The sequence below is a fragment of the Macaca fascicularis genome, chromosome 9 (genome assembly GCF_037993035.2).
Source record: "Macaca fascicularis isolate 582-1 chromosome 9, T2T-MFA8v1.1".
NCBI lineage: Eukaryota > Metazoa > Chordata > Mammalia > Primates > Cercopithecidae > Macaca > Macaca fascicularis.
In genome coordinates, this window is record NC_088383.1 from 96605952 (window position 1) to 96628356 (window position 22405).

Genomic DNA, 22405 nt, shown 5'->3' on the forward strand with positions numbered 1-22405 from the left:
GTGGTGCGCACCTGTAGTACCAGCTACTCAGGAGGCTGAGGTGGGAGGATCACCTGAGCCTGGGAAGTCAAGGCTGCAGTGAGCTGTGATTACATCAGTGCACTCCAACCTGGCTTATAGGAGTGAGACCCTTTCTCAAAAAAAAAAAAAGAAGAAAGTTTAGATGTATTACATTTTAAAGACAATGCCATTGCACACTTAATAGACTATGGTATCGTGTAAATATAACTTTTAAAATGCACTGGGAAACCAAAAAATTTGTGTGACTTCCTTTATTATAATATCCACTTTATTGCAGTAGTCTGGAACTGAACCTGCAGTGTCTCTCAGGTATGCCCGTATTTTTTTCATCATTCCTTACAATGTATGCTGGCAGATGGAACTCAGAATTTTAGAATTTCTTAGAAGCCAGGGAGAATGGTGGCATGACTTGTGGCTTTGACAATATTTTCAGTGACTCTGTACCTTCAGGTTATTAGAGGGACTCAATAAACATTCCCAGGGAGCTAATGGTGAGAAATGAGCTTTGGATAACCAGAGAGAGAAAGCCACTCACTCTGTAGACATTTTGTGCAAAAGTGAGAGAGATTGATGAAGATTGTTGAAGATTGTTGCATGTACCAAACACACAAGTTTTATTGGCAAAATAATTCTTTTCGTTGTGTCCTTTTTTTAGCACTCTGAAACCCACAAAAACACTTTAACATTGATTTTTAGAACCCCACAGCTTCCAAAAGTAATTACTTCCGAAAGTATAATCCTGGGCCTTATTCTATTTCCATGTGGCACTGGGAATGATATTTGCAAGGAAAATAGAGTCACTAAGAAATGGTCGGCCTTCGTTACAGAGCTTATCACCAACGTCATTCTTGACCTTCCATTCAAGGCATCCAACCCTCTGTTTGGTGTCACTAAATATAGAACCATGTGCCATGCGCTCAGATGAAATTATCACGAGGAGCAGGTGAAACTTGTAAAACTAATGCTTGCGGGGGCTTTGTTGCCTTTCATCCATGGCTCCCAAATATTTGTCAAGTAGTAATTATTTTTCACAGTGCTCTTGGTGAGGTAACTAAGAATCATCACTCCTGTTTTGCACTGTACATTTTCTTGTACAAACCAAGAGAACAGAATGTGACTTCTCAATGAAAGACAGGAAGGAGAGTTTATAGCCTTTAGCTCCATAATGAAAACCATATGGTTAGTTACATCAACAGAATCACCTGAGGAGCTTTACGAATCACCCATGACTGGATCCCATCCTCACAGATTTCTCATTTAATTGGCTTTGAGTCACCTCTGATTATTGAGGGGTGGGTAGTTAAAGCTGCCCGTGATTCTAATGTGCTGTGAAGGTTGAAACTATTGAGTTAAATAATTGTTTGGAGCTATTTTCTTTATGGCCCCTCCTACATATATCCTGCAAGTGCCTCAAACTCAACATGTTTAACCTCCCCCCAAGCCTGTTCCCCCTACTATGTCTCCTATCTTAGTGACAGCTTCACCATCCAAATGGTGGCCTGTGACCAAAACCTAGATGCCATTCTTGCTTCTCTCTTCTCCCCTTGTCCATTCAGTCACCAAGTCCTGCCAAATGTAGCTTTCAGGTATTGCTTGAATTCATTCACTCCTCTTCTATTCCATCTTGGGTCAGTACATTTCAATTCTTCCCTCTCTCTTTTCTTACTCCCCCCTAATCTCCCACTCTTTAGCTAGAGTGAATTATTCAACCTTTCTTTGGAAACCCCTTTATTAAGATACAATTTACCGCAAAGCCTCTTGCCACCACCAGCCAATACATTCCCTCGTCCAGTCCTTCCAGAGCTGGTCATTCGATCATGCTCTCTCTGACTTTTGCACATACTCATCCTTCAACCTGGCACACTGTTTCTTCCACCTCTGCCTCCAGACCTTATTACCTCCTTTCAGAAGTCAGCGCTGACTCCCATGACACATGAGCATGACTGAGTGCCCCTTCTTTGTCCTCCCAGAGTAATTTGGACTTGCCGCTTTCATACCTGTGATAGGTGAAACTGAAACGTCAACATGGGGGCCACTGATGAGAGGCAGTGAGCGCGGTGGTGAGAAGAATCTGGTTTGCAGGAGTCTGAGATTTGGGTCTTGGCTTTGATATGAAAGCTCTGTGCATTTGAACTCTGCCACTTCCCCTCTGTAAAACTGCCTTCTCTTCTGAAAATGAGGACATTAAATCTACGTCACCTCCAGGTTCCTTAAAGCCCCAGATTCTGTGACTATGATTGATATCACAGATATGAATGTGTGTGTGTGTATATATATATATACACGAGGAGTATATGTGTGTGTATGTGTGTGTGTGTATATATATTCTCCTCTTGTATGCATTAGTTTTTCTTCTCTTTGATTCTGTTCTCTGCACTCTTTCATCATGACCTTATCTTCCTGAACCCACCATTTCCTTCCTTCTTTCTGGTTACCTTCACTTCTCTCTGCTCCCTTTTTGCATTCTTTGTCACCTTCCCACCCTCAGCTGCTCCTCCTTTTCCAAATAGTGCATTCCCTCATCTCCAGATTTGCTTTTGAGTCTTCCTCTTCTTGGCCTCTTTGAGCCTATTTATAATAGCTTTCTTAGTCTTTACCTTAGTGGTTGAGCTTATCCTCTCCTTTATGCATTCTTGTGTGTAATTTTGAGCCCAATTCCCTATTTGCTACTTCACTGGGCTCCTGAAACCTGCTCCTCATTCCTTTTCATGCATCCAGTTCTGCAAATCCTCTAGCTGTGGCCCTGCTGCTGTCTTTGGCAGGAAGCTTGAAAGGGGCTGGGAACTTCTAGGCCACAAAGCCCTGGGAAATTAAGCAGAGCCTCTGGATCTCCCTTCCTGACAGCTGTACACAGTTCTGGTGATAATTGGGCCACCTTAGGGATAGAGATGCACCTTGTCCCTCCCCATCCCAGAAATGCCAAACTCATAGTTTTAATGTTTCTCTTCAAACAGAAAGGTTTTTAGGCTGGATGCTGGATGAATTTGGTTTGATGCCCTCTTCACCAATAGATAGAGCAATATAGGGTGGACCCCTAGTGTCCAGAATAAATTACTGCATCCTCAGGGGGTTGGTGGTCAACTCTCAAAATTGTGTTGTGTCCAACTCTAAGCAATGAGGAGAAAGTATATATATAGGTATGGATATTCGAAAATATTCTTAAATTATTTGACTGAGCACAGTTTAGAAAAGAGGCCATGAAAACACATACAAAAACCTCGCATAATTGCCTTCTGTCTACCCCAGGGTTTCTCAGCCTCAGCACTGTTGACAGTTTGGACTAGATAATTCTTCATTGAGAGGGCAGTTCTGTGCAATGTAGGGTATTTAGTGGCATCTCTAGCCTCTGTTCACTAGATGCCAATAGCACTTCAGTTGTCACAGTCAAAATTATCTTCAGATGTCAAATGTTACCAGGAGTGACTAAATCAGCCTCTGTTTAGAACCACTGCTCTATCCCAATACCCCACTCCCTGAACCTCTCTGGAATGCAGGTCATAGTAAACCCCAATATCTGGTCATAACGGGGATGTGAACCAGGTCCACCATCACTATCTTCGTGTCTTCCTACTAGGTGTTTCAAATCAGCTTTCTCTCACTCACTCTTGCCTCCCTCTTCTCTGTAACATTTCAGGTAACCAAGTTGTGTTTGGAAAGTGGTGTAAGGTCTATGGGGTTTGATTAGGGGAAGGATTGTAGAACCATTACCTATTTGAGGAGTAAGATTGGCTGTAAGTATGTAAGTATTTGTGTCAGTGACTACGAGAGACACACCTCTGTAACTGATTATACTTCAATACCAGATGGAAAATATTTAAACTTATAGGAAAAAACAAAGGTTGCTATGTTTTCCTTTTCTTTTTTCTTTCCTTTTCCTTTTTTTTTTTTTTTTTTTTTTTTGAGACAGAGTCTCACTCTGTTGCCAAGGCTGGAGTGCAGTGGCACAATCCCAGCTCACTGCAACCTCCACCTCCCAGGTTCAAGTGATTCTCCTGCCTCAGCCTCCTGAGTAGCTGGGATTACAGGTGCCTGCCACCACACCCGGCTATTTTTTGTATTTTTAGTAGAGACGGGCTTTCACTATATTGGCCAGGCTGGTCTGAACTCCTGACTTCGTGATCCGCCCACCTCAGCCTCTCAAAGTACTGGGATTATGGGATTGAGCCACCGTGCGCAGCCATGTTTTTCTTTTTCGTTGGTTTGACCATTCTTCAACCCTGGCTCACCCCTAATATTTGTGGGGTCCAGAGCAAGAATACAAATGGAGATCCATACATCATATTTAAAAGTTACATGTATAACTAACAAACTGCTAAATAAAATATGTTCGATCCTTCTACTTTGACAACTGTGCCTTGATCACAAACTGGAAAGCCAGGTTCAAATATAGACTTCTGGGCTCTGCATCAGAATATGGTAGTGTGTGGAGAGTTGGCCCTTGGCCTTTCACCAACTCTCCCTTCTCCTTCTATGCTAGGCCTCTTCCTGTGCTATGTGGGTCCTCTGGATTGATTTGTGGGTACCCCGGGCTGCATGGCTGAGCTCTCTCCACAACCTCTACAGACCCTCCCTGCTTGGCCCGCCTTCAGAACTAGGGCTGCTCTGAGTGTGTGGTCCACCCTAGAAAGACAGGTTGGGAGATGAAGCTCTTCCAGGCCCTAGCAGCAAGCTCAGAATTGATTGGGCAGGAAATTCTAGAGTTCTGGGTACCCAGATTGTGATCAAAAGAGTAGGTGATGACTCTGGGTGGGTCTTCCCACCAAGGGTCTTCTTGCCTTTATGGGATGGACACAACAAAAGGGGGCCAGAATTGGGCCATCTAATGTGTGGGACACTATGAAGGTGGTTCTCCTAGAGGTCTCCAGGTGCTCTTCACACCCACCTTTCCTGAAGTCACATTTTCAGCTGAGACTGGGAATAGAAAAGTGATTGCTAGTAACCTCAGTGAAATCCTCAGTGAGTTAAAGAAATGGTGGTTCCTCTAAAAAAAAAAATTAGGGTAAAAACAGAACATAAAATTTATCATCTTAACCTTTTGTAAATGTGCAACTCAGTAATGTTAAGTGTATTCACATTGTTGTGAACCACATCTCCAGAACTTTGTCATCTTGCAAAATGGAAGCTCTATACCCATTAAACAACTCCCCGGTCAGCCATGGTGGCTCACACTTGTAATCCCAACACTTTGGAAGGCCGAAGTTGGAGGATTGCTTGAGCCCTCCTCCCTAGGAGGAGTTTGAGACCTACCTAGTTATCATAGTGAGACCCTGTCTCTACAAAAAAAATTTAAAAATTAGCCAGGTGTGGTGGCATGCTTGTAGTCCCAGCTACTTGGAAGGTTGAGGTGGGAGAACTGCATAAGCCCCAGAGGTAGAGGCTGCAGTGAGCTACTGCATGCCAGCCTGGGTGACAGAGCGAGATCTGTCTCAAACCAAAACAAAAATAAAAGCAACTCCCCTATTCTTCCTTCCTCCAGCCCCCGGTAACTACCATTCCACTCTCTGTCTCTATGAATTCGACTACTTTAGATACCTCATATAAGTGGAATCATGTAATATTTGCTTTTTTGCGACTGGCTTATTTCACTTAGCATAATGTCCTCAAGGTTCAGCCACGTTATAGCATGTGACAGGATTTCCTTCCTTTTAAAGGATGAATGATATTCCCTTGTATGTATATACCACATTTTATTTACCCATTCATCCATCTATGGACATTTGGGTTGCTTCCACCTCTTGGCTATTTGAATAGTGCTGCTATGAACATGAGTATACAAGTATTTCTTCAAGACCCTTTCATTTCCTTTGAATATATACCCGTAAGTAGGATTGCTGGATCATACGGTAGTTCCATTTTTAATTCACTGAGGAAACTCCATACTGTTTTTGATAGTGGTTGCACCTTTTACAATCCCACTAACAGTGTACAAGGGTTCCAATTTTTATTTTTCTATATCCTCGCCAACACCAACACTTGTTATTTTTCTCTTTTCTGTATGTGTGTGTGTGTGAGAGAGAGAGAGAGACAGGGTCTCTGTCACCCAGGCTGAAATGCAGTGACACAATCATGGCTCACTGCAGCCTCAACCTTCCCAGGCTCAGGTGATCCTCCCACCTCAGCCTCCCGAGGAGCTGGGACTACAGGCATGCACGACCACGCCAGGCTAATTTTTATATTTTATGCAGAGATGGGGCTTTACCATGTTGCCCAGGCTGGTCTCAAACTCTGGGCTTAAACAATCCACCTGCCGTGAGCCAATCCACAGTGGCTCATGATTACAGGTGTGAGCCACTGTGCCCAGACATTTTCTGTTTTTTTAATAGTAGCCATCCTAATGGATGGGAGATGATATCTCATTGTGGTTTTGATTTGTATTTCTCATAATTAATGATGCTGAGCATCTTACATGCTTTTGACCATTTGTAGATCATCTCAAGGTATGTCTATTAAAGTCTTTTGCCTATTTCTTAATTGGGTTAATTTTTTTGTCATTGAGTTGTAGGAGTTTTTATATATTCTGGATATTAACCCCTTATCAGAAAATATGATTTTCAAATATTTTCTCACTTTCTATAGGTTGCTTTTTCACTGTTGTGTTCTTTGATGCACATATGTTTGAAGTAGTTGCAATTTTTTTTTGCTTTTTTTGCTTATGTTTTTGATGTCATGTCTAATCATTTTCAACTCCAATATCATAAAGCTTTTTCCCTTCTATTTTTTGTAAGAGTTTAAAAGCTTTAGGTCTTACTTTTAGGTCTTTCATCCATTTTGAGTTAAATTTTGTATATGATGTAAGGTAAGGGTCCAACTTCATTCCTTTGCATGTGGATATCCAGTTTTGCCAACATTATTTGTTGAAGAGACTGTTCTTTCCCCCATTCAGTGGTCCTGGTACCCTTGTCAAAGATTATTTTTAAAAAATAGGGTTTAGCTAATAGTCTACGTTTAGCCTTAGAAGTGAATTTAGCTACATTTTGCTGCTCTTTGGAGATTTCCTTTTGTTTTAAAATCCGATGTAATTGAAGAAGGCTGCTTCTTTTGAGAATTTCCATAGAAATTGTGCTCAACAATAATTAACCAGTAGAAAACAAGCTGTCTGATTTTTTCCCCCAGGGTCTCTAATTTAGGTCTTTATTGGAAATAGTCTAAGATACAGCAGACTGTATTAGGAATGTACTAGCAGCAGTTCTCAAGTACGGTTTACAAAACTGAGGGTTCCCAAGATCTTTCTAGAGAATCCCCAAGCTCAAAACTGTGTTCATAATACTAAGACATTCTTTGCCTTTTTCTCTGTATTGACATTTGAATTGCTGGTACAAAAGCAATAGTGGCTAAAACTGCTGTCACTTTAGACTCGAGACAATGACAACTATATCCATAGTCACTGTACTATTCATCATCATGCACTTGCAATAAAAGCAATGCTAGCTTCACCTAAGACTGTTCTTGATGAAGCTGTAAAAGTGATGATTAAATCTTGGCCCTTGAGTCCACATCTTTTTAATATTCCATTACAAAAGAGGAAGTACACATTAAAGTACTTCTGCTACATATACCAATGTACAATGGTTGTCTTAAGGAAAAGTACTTGTACAATGGTTTGTGCTACAAGCAATACTGGCCACTATTTTTTTTTTCATGGATCATCATGTTTACTTGAAAGCATGAGTGATAAACTGTGGTTATTCAGGTATGACTATTTGGTAGATATTTTTCAAACTGAACAAAGTGAACCTGATAATTCAAGGAAAACAGCTGAGAGTATTCATTGCCAATGATAAATCTTGAAATTTCAAGCAAAAAATTTCTGGAAAATTTTTATTCACCACCATAAGGTTGGCAGATTCCTAGTACTTAGAAAACTTTTTGATGAGACTAGTAATGATATTAACACTTGTGTGTTTAAAAATCCTGTAATAAAATATGTCAACATTTGGAAGACTTACAAACTCAGTGAACTAACAGTTTCTAATTCCAATATATAATATTGCAAAATCATTCATGGGTAAATGATTAATCCAAAGCACAATGGATTTTTAATGTAACAGAGTATGAAAAGTGCATTAATATGACTTCAGATTCCACAGTGCAACTTAAACCTTTAAGAAATTGACACTTGTTGAGTTTTGGTGTAGTATCAAATAAGAATATCCACAATTGTGCAAAAAGGCTATCCAAATCCTCTTCCCTTTTCTAGCTACCTACCTATAGTTGGACTTCCTTTTTATACTTCAGCCAAAACAATATATTACTACAGATTAAACGTAGACATAGATATGAGAATCCAGCTGTCTTCTATTAAGTCAGATATTAAAAAGATTGCAAATATGTAAAACAATACCATACTTCCTACATTTGGGGAGGAAAATGCTTATTTTTCACTAAAAATGTTTTATATGTTAACAGGCAGTAGGTTGATTAATGTTAGCTTTAGATGTATTGGTAAATATTTTTAAATGTTCTCAGTTTAAATTTCTAATATGAAAAGTAATGATAGCTATAACCCACATAAACAAAAGCTCATGGTGGAGGGGGGTACTCAATAATTTTTTAAGAGCATAAACGGTTCTAGAGACCAAAAAGTTTGAGAAATACTGTGCCAGAAATACTGAAGAACTGAAGGCAGTTGTTTAACTGTAACCTGAGATTGGTCTAAAAGGAGAAAATTTTTCAGATAAAATAGAAATCACGATTAATCATTAGCAATCATAACAATATTCTTTCTAGATGGTGATGGAAAGTGGGGACTGGTTGGTTGGTGGAGACCTTCAGGTGCTGGAGAAAATAAGGTGGAATGATGGGCTGGACCAATACCGTCTGACACCTCTGGAGCTCAAACAGAAATGTAAAGAAATGAATGCTGGTATGTAAGTTGGCCTTAGTGCATTTTATTTATTTATTTATTTATTTATTTATTTATTTATTTATTGAGATGGTGTCTTGCTCTGTCACCCAGGCTGGAGTGCAATGGCGTGATCTCAGCTCACTGCAACCTCTGCCTCCCAGGTTCAAGTAATTCTCCTGCCTCAGCCTCCTGAGTAGCTCAGATTACAGGCGCCCGCTACCACACCCAGCTAATTTTTTTATTTTTAGTAGAGATAGGGTTTCAACATGTTGGTCAGGCTGGTCTCAAATTCCTGACCTCAGGTGATCCACCTACCTCGGCCTCCCAAAGTACTGGGATTACAGATGTGAGCCACCGCACCCGGCCCCTACTGCATTTATTAATACTCCTAACCACCCTCTGATTAAAGAACTAAGGATACCAGGAATCAGCATTTTCTTTAAAAGACAGGTCTCACCCTGTCACCCAGGCTGGAGTGCCATGGCATGACCATAGCTCACTGCAGCCTCAACCGCTTGGGCTCAAGTAATGCTCCCATCTTAACCTCACAAGTAGCTGGGACTACAAGGCACATGTCACCGTACTCTGCTAATTTTTAAATTTTCTTGCAGAAATGGGTTTCACTATGTTTCCTAGGCTGGTCTTAAACTCCTGGGCTCAAGCAATCCCCCTGCCTCAGCCTCCGAAAGTGCTGAGATCATGCCTGGCTTCAGTATTTTTATAGTTAAAAATAACCTGAAAACATCTTCTGTTGGTATGTCTATAATATGGAAACAGTGTTATAAAGTTGTACTATATATTAGAACCATATATTAGAACACTATTCAACAGTTTAAAATATTCACTGATAGAGATACCTAAAGTGTATTTATTAAGTGAAAAAGCACATTGCAGAACAATAGGTGCAGCACAATCATATTTTGGGAAAAAAACCAAAATATCATCATAATTCTAAAATCCCTAACCTACTTCTTTGTATAGAGGCAGAAAAGTCTCTGGCAGCACATGCCCCAAAATGCAGGTTACATCCTCTTGGGGATGGAGTTTGGACGAAAATATTTTTATTCTTTATTGTATACATTTTGAAAAAGAGGGAGAAAAAGTAATAATAGGATTAGTGGTGATTTTTATATTCTATTTTGGGCTCTTCTGTATTTCTCAAGTTTTTCATATTATAGACATAAAAATTATATCATTGCCAGATAAAAAAAATTAAGGCTCTCAGGAGTCCATCACTAAGTGGAGTAGTTTTGGAGATTTCTTTAAAGTGAAGGCAAAATTTTTTTATGTCTTTAGATTGTTGCCCTTTGCACAGGCCCCAGAAAACGTTCCTCACAATCACTCACCTCCCTCTAGGCTCCCTGGTAGAAGAGGACTAATTAACACCCGCCCTGCCTGAGCCTTGGTGTACAGGAAAGGTCCTGGCAACACATCTTTTCATTCCTGAGTTAGGCTCCCCCTAAGCAGCTTCCTGCCTCTGCCTCTCATCCCTGTCTCAGCAGTCTGGTGTTGGTTAGCATTGGATTAACACCTCTTAAAGACCCACCTGTATTCTCCAGCTGATTATCCAAAGCCAGTGGATAGGCTGGGTGCAGTGGCTCACGCCTCTAATCCCAGCACTTTGGGAGGCTGAGGCAGGTGGATCACTTGAGGTCAGGAGTTCGAGATGAGTCTGGCCAACATGGTGAAACCCTGAGTCTACTAAAAATACAAAAATTAGATGCGTGTGGTGGCACACGCCTGTAATCCCAGCTACTCGGGAGGCTGAGGCAGGAGAATCACATGAATCCTGGAGGCGGAGGTTGCAGTGACCCGAGATCGCTTACTGCACTCCAAGCCTGGGCGACAGAGTGAGACTGTTTCTCAAAAAAAAAAAAAAAAAAAAAAAAAGTCAGTGGATAATGAATGCACGAAACAATAAACATGGTTGTGTCCTTTCTGTTCTTGTGGAGAAATGATACCATGTGCTTCTGTGACCTTCCTTCTTCTGCTTTCCTTTCCCAGATGCGGTGTTTGCATTCCAGTTGCGCAATCCTGTCCACAATGGCCATGCTTTGTTGATGCAGGACACTCGCCGCAGGCTCCTAGAAAGGGGCTACAAGCACCCGGTCCTCCTGCTACACCCTCTGGGGGGCTGGACCAAAGATGACGATGTGCCTCTGGACTGGCGGATGAAGCAGCACGCGGCTGTGCTCGAGGAAGGGGTCCTGGATCCCAAGTCAACCATTGTTGCCATCTTTCCGTCTCCCATGTTATATGCTGGCCCTACAGAGGTGAGTAATTCCCAGAGCTGGGCTTTGAGAGTCAGAAATTCAGACTCAAACTTTACATAGAAGAGTAAATGAGTCTCTGGGATCCTTTCTGCTTCCTCATAAGCAGATTCTGGAATGTTCTGGTGTCTCTTCTTTATCCAGCTTCATTATGTTTCCACTCAGTATTTGAAAAATGCTAGAAGGCTGGGCACAGTGGCTGACACCTATAATCCCAGCACTTTGAGAGGCCGAGGCGGGCAGATCACAAGGTCAGGAGTTCGAGACCAGCCTGACCAACATGATGAAACCCCGTCTCTACTAAAAATACAATTAGCCGAGTGTGGTGGTGTGCCCCTGTAATCCCAGCTACTCGGAAAGCTGAGGCAGGAGAATCACTTGAACCTGGGTGGCAGAGGTTGCAGTGAGCCGAGATCACACCACTGCACTCCAGCCTGGGCAACAGAGCAAGACTCCGTCTCAAAAAAAAAAAGAAAAAAAGAAAAATGCTAGAAACATCAAATCAAACCTGTTTTACATTGCCTTTGAGAATATGGAAGTTGGCCAGTGAAAGAGGTGGCTAATGAAACTTAACTGGGTTATAGGGCAAGTTGTATCTAACCTAATATTCAATTTCAGAAGTTCCAGTTACTCACCATGCCCTGTGAGCTTCATTAGGAGAGGATATCTTTAAAAGATAAATGTCTCCCTTTTATCATAACACAGTGAGCTTATCACACAGAGATTTTCTTTGTCCCACTGCACCACCACTGTAGTGGATCTGAATGAGTTTGCCGCAAGTATGATGAATAGAAAGGGTCTCAACCCTTTGGAATGCCCCAAACTGAGTTTAATGAATTAATTCTCTTCAATCAGATCAAAGTTCCAGGCCCCTACCTCTCCTTTCTATCCTTTGTGTTGCTATCTGGGCTTTAAAGAGGGCAAGTGTTCCGTTGAACTGAAATCAGCATCTGCATGTGGAAGGTAATTAGCTCATTAACGGCAGTCAGATAATGAGATATTGGAGTTTGTAATTTCCTTTAAACTGCAATTTATTGTGAATAGGGAGGCACTGGAAAGTAAAATCCGTACAGTTCTGTAGAATACTAAGATTTGAGTGTTCTTGTCCTGCTAGCCTGTTTGGAGAAGAGATGAAGAAATACAACCTTGAGTTATGAGGGAGGAAGCCTACCTTTAGAGCTCCTACCCTACCTAACATAACAAAGCATGACGAGTGGATGGAGTCTTAGAACCTCAGTGATTTTCTTGCAATTCTTAGTTGACTCACATTACTGAATTACTTTTAAAGCAGAATAAAGGTGTCTCCATAAACCATGACCCACAGATTTAACCCATAATGACCAGCATGTCCCTTATGTAACATTTCCTAGGTCCAGTGGCACTGCAGGTCCCGGATGATTGCAGGGGCCAATTTCTACATTGTGGGCAGGGACCCTGCAGGAATGCCCCATCCTGAAACCAAGAAGGATCTGTATGAACCCACTCATGGGGGCAAGGTCTTGAGCATGGCCCCTGGCCTCACCTCTGTGGAAATCATTCCATTCCGAGTGGCTGCCTACAACAAAGCCAAAAAAGCCATGGACTTCTATGATCCAGCAAGGTAGGTTTTCAGGGGAAAATTCTTTTATCAACATCTGTATAATAGAAATGATGAGGCAGAATTTGGGCCCTTTGAAAAACTCTCCAGTGCACTGCCACATGCTCCCAAGTGGACTGAGTCCCTTGAGAGTCAGGATGTGGTCTTATACATTTTGTCCCCTAAAGTTGTACTACAGTCTTTTGCATATAGTAGATGATCCATAAATATTTCTCTTTCAACATGCATTCTTGAGCATGCGCGGAGTGTCTGGCACACTAAGTGAAAAGAAGCAACACAGAGATTGCAATGAATATTTATGGTGCACTTGCTCCCCATGCTGAGGGCTCACAGAAGTAGGCAGATAAATAGAAGACAGTCTCTGGTCTCAAGACACTTCCCAGGAACAGTATAGGTGCATGGTAAATACTGAATGGATAGCTGCCATTATTTTCCTTTTCTTCTGCAAGTTCCTGAAGATTTAGAGGAGTGCCCACTTTCAAAGATGCAGCATTTTACAGAAAGAACGTGGGTCTCAAAAACCATAACCTACTCCAGGAATCCTTAAGGCAGATATCATTTACCTACACTGAGTTCTTTGTTGCCACCCTGTAACAGGCACAATGAGTTTGACTTCATCTCAGGAACTCGTATGAGGAAGCTCGCCCGGGAAGGAGAGAATCCTCCAGACGGCTTCATGGCCCCCAAAGCATGGAAGGTCCTGACAGATTATTACAGGTCCCTGGAGAAGAACTAATGCCTTTGGCTCCAGAGTTTCTTTCTGAAGTGCTCTTTGATTACCTTTTCTATTTTTATGATTAGATGCTTTGTATTAAATTGCTTCTCAATGATGCATTTTAATCTTTTATAATGAAGTAAAAGTTGTGTCTATAATTTAAATACACACACATACACACACACACAAAGTCAAACTGAAGACCAAATCTTAGCAGGTGAAAGCAATATTCTTATACATTTCAGAATAAAATTAGCTCTATGTATTTTCTACTGCATCTGAGCAGGCAGGTCCCAGATTTCTTAAAGCTTTGACCATGTGTCTAGTTACTTGATGAAAAATGAATATATTTTCCAGCATGTCTTGCCAACCTGCACTCTTAACAATGTCATTTATCAGTTATAAAACATATCAGATTAAGCATCCTCTTCTGTACAATTGACCAAAACAAAAAAAATTTTTTTTCTCACTCTAAAAGAGGTGTGGCTCACATCAAGATTCTTCCTGATGTTTTACTTCATGCTGTACAAAGCCTTAATGTTGTAATCATATCTTACGTGTTGAAGACCTGACTGGAGAAACAAAATGTGCAATAACATGAATTTAATCTTAGAGATCTGTGCAGCCTATTTCTGTCACAAAAGTTATATTGTCTAATAAGAAGAGACGTCTTAATGGCCTCTGTGAGTAATGTAACTCCAGTTAAACGGTGACTTTTAATAGCGTACAGCGCTTTGATGAAAGGAGGTCAATGTGGCGATGTTGTGGAAAGTTATCTTTCCCGCTCTTGGCTGTGGTCATTGTGTCCTGCAGAAAGGATGGCCCTGACTGCAGCAGCAGCGTCAGCTATAACAAAAAATAATTCACACTATCAGACTAGCAAGGCACTAGAACTGGAAAGACCACAGAAAACAAAGAATCCAGCCCTTTCATCTTACAGGTGAACAAACTGTGATGATGCACATGTATGTGCTTTGTAAGCTGCTGAGCACTGTAACAAAATGTAAATTTGCCATTATTAGGAAATGCTGGTGGCAGTGAAGGAGTACCCAGGCCACTTGACTCCCAGTCTGGTGCCCTGTACCAGACAACACAGGAGCTGGGTCAGATTCCCCTCAGCTGCTTAACAAAGTTCCTTGAACAGAAAGTGCTTACAAAGCTGCCTTCTTGGATGCTGAAAGGTCGAGTTTTCTGAACTCCACTGATTTTATTGCAGTTGAAGAAAAAAAAAAAAAAAAAGCTATTCCAAAGATTTCAAGCTGTTCTGCGAACATCTTCTGATGACTTTACTTCCTAAGAGGCAATGTTTTTACTTTATGCATAATTCATTGTTGCCAAGGAATATGTGAAGAAACAGCACCTTTTAATATATAGGTCTCTCTGGAAGAGACCTAAATTGGAAAGAGAAAACTGTGATAATTTTCATATTCTCATTTTTTAAAAAATGCTAATCTTAACTAACAGTTCTTTTGAGAATAAGTTACACGCAATGGCCACAGCAGTTTGTCTTTAATAGTATAGTGCCTATACTTATGTAATCAGTTACTCACTACTGCCTTTAAAAACAATCCAGCATATTTATTGAAAACATGAGACAGGATTATAGTGCCTTAACCGATATATTTTGTGATTAAAAATATATATATTTAAAACTGCTCTTCTGCTCTAGTACCATGCTTAGTGCAAATGATTATTTCTATGTACAACTGATGCTTGTTCTTATTTTAATAAATTTATCAGAGTGAAGGCTGAGTTTTTTCTGCCTGTAACATTGGGTGTGGGTTGATCACACAACTTAAGGGCTTTGTGACTTTGTATAACTGGAGTGAGACAGCAGCAACTCTCTTGAACATCATAATTGAGACTATTTACCCTTACTCATGTCTTTTTTTTTTTTTTTTTTTTTTTAAACTGAGTCTTGCTCTGTCTCCCAGGCTGGAGGGCAGTGGCACAATCTCGGCTCACTGCAACCTCCACCTCCTGGATTCAAGCAATTCACCTGCCTCAGCCTCCTGAGTAGCTGGGATTACAGGTGCACACCACCACGCCCGGCTAATTTTTGTATTTTTAGTAGAGACAGGGTTTCACCATGTTGGCCAGGCTGTTCTTGAACTTCTGACCTTGTGATCCACCTGCCTCAGCCTCCCAAAGTGCTGGGATTACAGGCCCACCACACCCTTTTTTTTTGAGACAATCTCACTCTGTCACCCAGGCTGGAGTGCAGTGGCGCAATCTTGGCTCACTGCAACCTCTGCCTCCTGGGTTTAAGCAAGAGTAGCTGGGATTCATTACTGGGTATATGCCCAAAGGAATATAAATCATTCTGCTATAATGACACATGTACACATGTTTATTGCAGCACTATTTACAATAGCAAAGACATGGAACCGACCCAAATGCCCATCAATGACAGACTGGATAAAGAAAATGTGGCACATTTGCACCATGGAATACTATGCAGCCATAAAAGGGAATGACATCATGTCCTTTGCAGGGACATGGATGAAGCTGGAAGCCATCATCCTCAGCAAACACACACAGTAACAGAAAACTAAACACTGCATGTTCTCACCCATAAGTGGCAGTTGAACAATGAGAACACATGGACACACAGAGGGGAACATCACACACTGGGGTCTGTTGCGGGGTGGTGAGGGGAGGGAACTTAGAGGACGGGTCAATAGGTACAATAAACCACGATGGCACACATATACCTATGAAACAAACCTGCATGTTCTGCACATGTATCCGTTTTTTTTTTTCGAAGAATTTTTTTTTTTTTTTAAAGAGTACCTGGGATTACAGGTGTGTGCCACGACACCCTGCTAATTTTTGTATACATATATATATATATATAGTTAGACATGGGGTTTCACCATGTGGCCCACGCTGGTCTTGAACTCCTGAGCTCAAGCAATCTGCCTGCCTCAGCCTCCCAAAGTGCTGGGATTACAAGTGTGAGCCACCACGCCCGGCCTATTCTTGTCATCTTCTAAATTGTGCTCTAGATGTGTAAGACACATGGTCTCAGCCAAGCACTTAATGACATTTTCGGTAGCTGCTGGGTTGCTCAGCCACCTCCTCAGCCCAGAACTTCATCGCAGTTTTTTGTTTTTTGTTTTGAGATGAAGCTACTTTGTTTCCTTTTCCTCAAAGGAACAGATCTTATTAAGTGCCCCTAAGGAGTTTCACCAGTAGGGCTGGAAGCAGTTGGGTTTTTCTCTCAGCAACCCCCGTACCTCTACTAATGCAGAAAAGGTTACCTGTTCCCACCAAAACTTCCAGCAGCCTTCAGGCCTGCAACTTTTTTCCATGAACCCCTCCTTCCCTTCTATCCTGAAGGTGTCATGCATTTTTTGCTGCTAATCCTCACCCCAAATAAAACTGGTGTATATAGCCAATTCAAAGCTGCCATTTGTAGCCCCCTTTTTTCTCCCCACGTTACTTGGTGGCTCCTAGCGCCAATTAGTAGGGTAAAGTGGGCAGGAAATGTCTATGTAAACACATGAAGATGTCAGTGTTGCTGAGGGAGTATGCCAAACTGTTTCAGGATCTTTTTCGGAAAAGATCCTGAAAGGCATATGATATCATTTAGTCAGATGATGGCAAACTCTTATTAAATTTATCAACACTTTTATCAGGTCACAATATTTTTCCCTATCATCTTCCCTATAAGAAGAAACAAATCTCGATTACTTGGGAACAGCAATTCATTTTCTCCTTATCCTCCTTTTTTTCCAGTATGTGACTTTCAGGTCTACCACTGATCTTCAACATAACTCTCCTTATAGGCAGGAAACAAGCAAACTGAATAGGCACCAGGTCAGTCAATTGTTCTCATGTCTAAAGATTTGATGGAATGAGAGGAAGCCAGAATACACCACCCCAGAATATATTTCTTTGGCAAATTTTGAGTTGATTTTCTGAGAACTGCAGGCAGGAATAGCTCTGAAAAGCTGTCCATTTCTAAAGGAAATTTACATCTACCTTACTAAGGTAAACAGAGGATGCAAGCAGAGGTTTCTCTCTGAAGCCCCTTTATCTGCCTAAAGACAGATAAAGCTCTGACACCTCCCTAAAACAGAGACTACCACAGGCAGTCACCTATTCTTCTGATAGCTGTTGCCTAAGAGATTTCATTTGTACAAAACAGCCTTTGCTTACCACGCAAAGTTGCTCACCATCCATCTAGGCAGAGTTGGGCAGGCCAAGTAGCATTCATCATCAAGTGGAAGTGGAGCTTATGGGATCCGAAGAAGCAGTCCCTGAAGGCCCGTCCACACAAACTACATATGTAAGTTGCTCATACTTCCAGCATGTCCACTTGTTATAATATTACGTTTCATTTAGTATATACCCAACACCCAACATATTTCAATCTTATGGCATCAAGTAACTGCCTGGTCATTTGTCAGATTTTGTCTAACAGTCTTCCCCACAATTTTCTTTGAATAAGTTACCTTTCCTTTCACAGTTAGATCAATCGGTAAACCCAGCTGCTTTGCCTCAAACCATTTAAGCCAAAGTAGTTCCTGGAGAGTCGTCAAAGCTCCAAGACTGCCAGGGGTGATTTTTGACCTGGCTTTGCACACTCATGTCCAGGCATTTAAATTCTGAATGGGCATTTTAAGCAGCTGGAGTTCATTTAATCCATGAGGAATAAAAGCAAGATTATTGAGCAATTTCTGCTTAGAAAAATATTTGGGAGCTAAGTTTCTATCCCGAGTCTGGTTCTTTAGCTTCCGCTTGATCTTATATCCGTCAAATAAATTCTTTATTGCTTAGGTTAGCTAGAGTTGGTTGCTACAAACAGAATCCTAACTGATATTCTTTATAAGTCTATGACTATGGCCTAACAGATGACCCTCATCTCCCTTAGACATGATTGCAAGTGATTTTGCTTTACTGGATATAGCCAATCCCCTATCTCAGTTATCTTGGCCATTCTTAGAATTCCTGGAAGCTATGTATTTTCAGAACAGTGGGATATACACCACTGTGTTCTAGTTTCAGTTCCAAATCTGCATGTCAGTAACTATTTCAATGTCTGGGTTTAGTTTATTTTTATTATTTTTTATTTTTTGTAGAGACGGTCTCACTATGTCACCCAGTCTGGAGGCAATGGTGCAATCTCGGCTCACTGCAATTTTCACCTCCTAGGCTCAAGTGATCCTTCCCAGCAGCTGAGACTACAGGTGCACTTGGCTTTAGTTTTACAACTGAGTTGTCATGGTTAACAAACCTGTGTCCTCGATGCATTCCACACCCAATACTCTCACTGTAACCTATTTAAAAAGCACAAAAGCTAGTATCTGAAAGTATTCTCATGAAGGTTTATGACTGTAAATATTAGACAATTACAAAAATATAATCCCACTTCAGTGTTTTAGTAATGAGACCCTTATAGGCCATTAATAAATAGTATAAACTTTACACCAATGTAACTGGGATGTTTTCTGTGTCTACTCACATTGCTAAGTGGTTTTAGGTTTGATTTATCTGCACACAGCATCTGTGTCATACATGACAATCATATTTTAGTTAATTAGGTTAGAAGCCCATATTTAAATAAGGTTCAAGTTCTCCTCGATATGATTTTCATTAACATCATGATTTAGGCAGAATGTTTTCCTATACATGTAAATAAAGAGAGCTTTAGCTTTAAAAAAAAAAAAAAAGACTAGAGAACTCTATCTTTGATAACTAAATCTATAACAAATTTAATAATGAAGGCTCTGTAAAGATTTCTGTCAGTTCTAGATAGAATTATTCTATGACTTAATTTGAAGCACCCAGTTGGTGCTGGAGTTTCAGCCGTGCACTAGATATATTTAGCATATCAGAATTCTGTTCAATATTCTGATGTTAAGAGAAGCTAAAAAGAAACATAAAATATACATCATCCAATTTATTTTCTTTATCCAGAAGAAATCTGTTAACATTTTCCCACAATAACAATTCAAGTAAAAAATTCCTACCGAGATGATGTTGCCGCCATTTTTACACAAGCACACTCAAGGCTTGAAACATCCTCATCTAGCATTAAACCTGTAAGTTACAGCTACTAAATACTGTTAGGCTATTATAATGCATACAGAATAGATTACCCCAACCCAGCTCTTAATATCATGAGTGCTGGGTTTACCTGCACGTGGGGGGTTGGCTGAGATCGAAAGGAGAGACATAGTAAAGGAGATACTAAATTGATTCAACTACTTCATTTCTAAACTCTACATAAAAGGCCTGGGAATAGCTTGAGACACATCAGACTTATCAAAAGTCTTCCGGCAATGATGCTTTTAGAGAAACATGGCGTAAGTGATCCTTTCAGTCTCAATCCCTAGAGTACAGGCCTAGGGATTATGGAACTGGTTTAAGTATGGAGAATGCTTAAAGATTGAGCCTGGTCAACAGGATATGTACATCAGTGTGTGAAACTGACAATATTAATATGACAGCTAACATTTGAGCAGAAATTCTGTGCCAGGCACTATGCTGAGGGCATTACATGCATTATTTTATTATCCAACCCTTTAAGATGAGTGCCACTGTTGCCCCATTTTACAGATGAGAAACGGGGTCTCACAGACACACAGTTAGTTAATGGGGAGCCTGAGTTTATACTCAGGAAGCCTGATTCTAGATCCAGTACTCTTAGGTATTATCCGAAACGAATTATCTTAGAATCTAGAATTCAACTACATATGTGAAATGCATGTCTAAAACAGAAGGATAGATGTTACATAACACTAAAAGTTATTTAAAAATCAGGAAAATAGTTTCCTGAATTACTTTATGGTCTTAACATGCCTAGATGAGTCATAGTTGCTGGGATTAGTATACTTCTCTAACTTCATTTGATGATTAAAACCACAAAGAAATTGAATAACCACTCCTACCGGATATTGTGAATTTAAGAGAAGACAAAAAGAAAGGACATGTGGAGGTATACATTACTCCTTATTTTCGATTAATATGTCACCAGATTAAAATTAAATTACTGAAATTCACATTAAAACAGAAATGACTACACACTAGGATAGATGCTATTGTAGTGTGAAAACTCCATAGCAAGATAAAGTCTAAACACAAGTTTTATAAACCAAAAAAGTCCCAGAAAATTTAAAATTACTGAAAAAGACCAAAGATTAAGTGGAGAACAACCAATAAAGAGGGACCCCTTTATTACACATTTATAAAATAATAGTATAATATAGTTATTAAAAATGGGACACTTTTTTCCATTTTTGGTATCTTGTATTCAATTTTTCCATCCTCTTCACAATCTTCCATAACTTGCTTTTTGTTATCCAGTGTTCACCTGAAACTTCTACCCCACCATTCAAAGTACAACCGAAGAATAAATGATCTAATAGATTGTTGTGAGACATTATCAGATAAATTAATCCAGTAACACAAGAAAAGAGATTGAGAGTTTTAAAATAAATACAGTAAAAGCAAAAACATATGAAGCATAATTTAATCTGATGATTCAGAGCACCTCAAGATTGTGTTGTAACGTTTTCCTCATGCTGCGTGTTTAGGTGCCTGTAACAGAATTCTGGTTAGTAAAATATTGAAAAAAATTTCACATATAATTCACATTAAATGACTACAGATAGATACAATATGGGCATTTTGATGTGTCCATTTGTACCTGACCAGGGCACAATTTATAATATACTAAGAAAACTAAAATTAATTACAAAATGAGTATTTTTAGCACACTTAGTAACAGCTACTTGTTTTAAACTATTATTTCATTTTTGGTGACCAAATTGTATTTGACCATAATTAAAGAACACATAACCTTAAAATAATATTTAAGAAACATAGTTACAACAGACATATGTTACATTAAATGAAGAAAGGAAAGAAATGTACATGTATTAAAGGGCACTGAGGTTTTTCAAACCTTTTCTTTTGAAAAGTCTTTTAATCCACTTCCATGTACATCAATTTAAACTTACTTAAAAAGTTTATACTCGGTATACTTACAGAAAGAGGTGAAATCAGTGTTGAGCACATGACTGCCTAACAACCATTCAATGCTGATCACGAACTAGTATTTTTATTTGATTATCCTGACAAACATAATAATTGAGCCCATGTATATATGCAAGATGTGGAGGATCCAACTAATCAACTGCAGAAAGAAAAACACTCAACTTAAAAAAGGTTGAAACAAATGACAAATGGAAATGGCTGAATCACTGTACCTTTTTGACACAACCTTAAATCTTAGTTTTACTATATATTATTTGGTACTCCTGGATTCAGTAGTTGGGGTAAAAAAGGTTTCTGTATTCAAACGTATCTACAGAATGTCAATATAAAATGTGTGGATATATACATTTAATATACACACACACGCGCACACACACAAATGCATACTCACATGTCTAGGAACCAGCACCTAACCACATCCCCATTTCTCACTAATGACCCAATGAATCATTTATGACTGTAAGACCAGCTTAGATTCTATAAGGCTGTACAATATATGGCTGAAGAGGTCAAACACAAGCACCCACATTCAGGCTGGATTCAACTGTTCCTCCTCATGATTTTTGACAAACAGTAATACCACTTATGTAACAACTATATCTCAATAACTTAGAATTCAGAGTATAAAACCATAAACATTGAGCTCCCTCATTGTTTCAAGAGCACTCTTTCCATTCTATTTCCACTGACTGATAAGAGGACACACCAAACTAGATCACTGAACTGTACAAATGATCTTTACTCTTAATCTAAACAAACATGTGTTAAAACATTCTGAAATGCTGCATCCTTTGATTTCTTCATCTTTTCAATTGCCCGATGCAGGTCCTGCTGTTGAACAGGCCGAATTTCATCTTCATCATGGCTAAAATGCAAATAAAACCATCAAATACTCAAATAATTTTAGAATACACCTCCCTAAAATATTTTACCAAGATTTAAAAGAGATG

The 22405-nt window shown here is 39.9% G+C and overlaps 2 protein-coding genes and 1 long non-coding RNA gene across 12 annotated transcripts in view; 2 read left to right on the top strand and 1 right to left on the bottom strand.

The window, feature by feature from the left end:
- PAPSS2 (3'-phosphoadenosine 5'-phosphosulfate synthase 2) overlaps positions 1-15194 on the top strand; it is an 89535-nt gene extending 74341 nt beyond the window's left edge. For all 5 annotated transcript variants that reach the window (XM_005565877.5, XM_074002158.1, XM_074002159.1 and 2 more), the window contains 4 exons: positions 8749-8884; positions 10871-11139; positions 12507-12736; positions 13331-15194. In XM_005565877.5, the coding sequence (XP_005565934.1) occupies positions 8749-8884; positions 10871-11139; positions 12507-12736; positions 13331-13469 (774 nt within the window). In that variant the 3' untranslated portion in view covers positions 13470-15194. The remainder of the gene's footprint in view (positions 1-8748; positions 8885-10870; positions 11140-12506; positions 12737-13330) is intronic.
- A 1957-nt stretch (positions 15195-17151) lies between these two features.
- Positions 17152-18575, top strand: LOC141407707 (uncharacterized). Its single transcript, XR_012417922.1, has 2 exons — positions 17152-17270; positions 18536-18575. It is a non-coding gene; the product is annotated as an uncharacterized lncRNA (long non-coding RNA).
- Positions 18576-19341: 766 nt separating this feature from the next.
- ATAD1 (ATPase family AAA domain containing 1) overlaps positions 19342-22405 on the bottom strand; it is a 65416-nt gene continuing 62352 nt past the window's right edge. For all 6 annotated transcript variants that reach the window (XM_045361172.2, XM_045361173.2, XM_005565878.4 and 3 more), the window contains one exon: positions 19342-22320. In XM_045361172.2, coding sequence (XP_045217107.1) covers positions 22200-22320 — 121 coding nt within the window. In that variant the 3' untranslated portion in view covers positions 19342-22199. The remainder of the gene's footprint in view (positions 22321-22405) is intronic.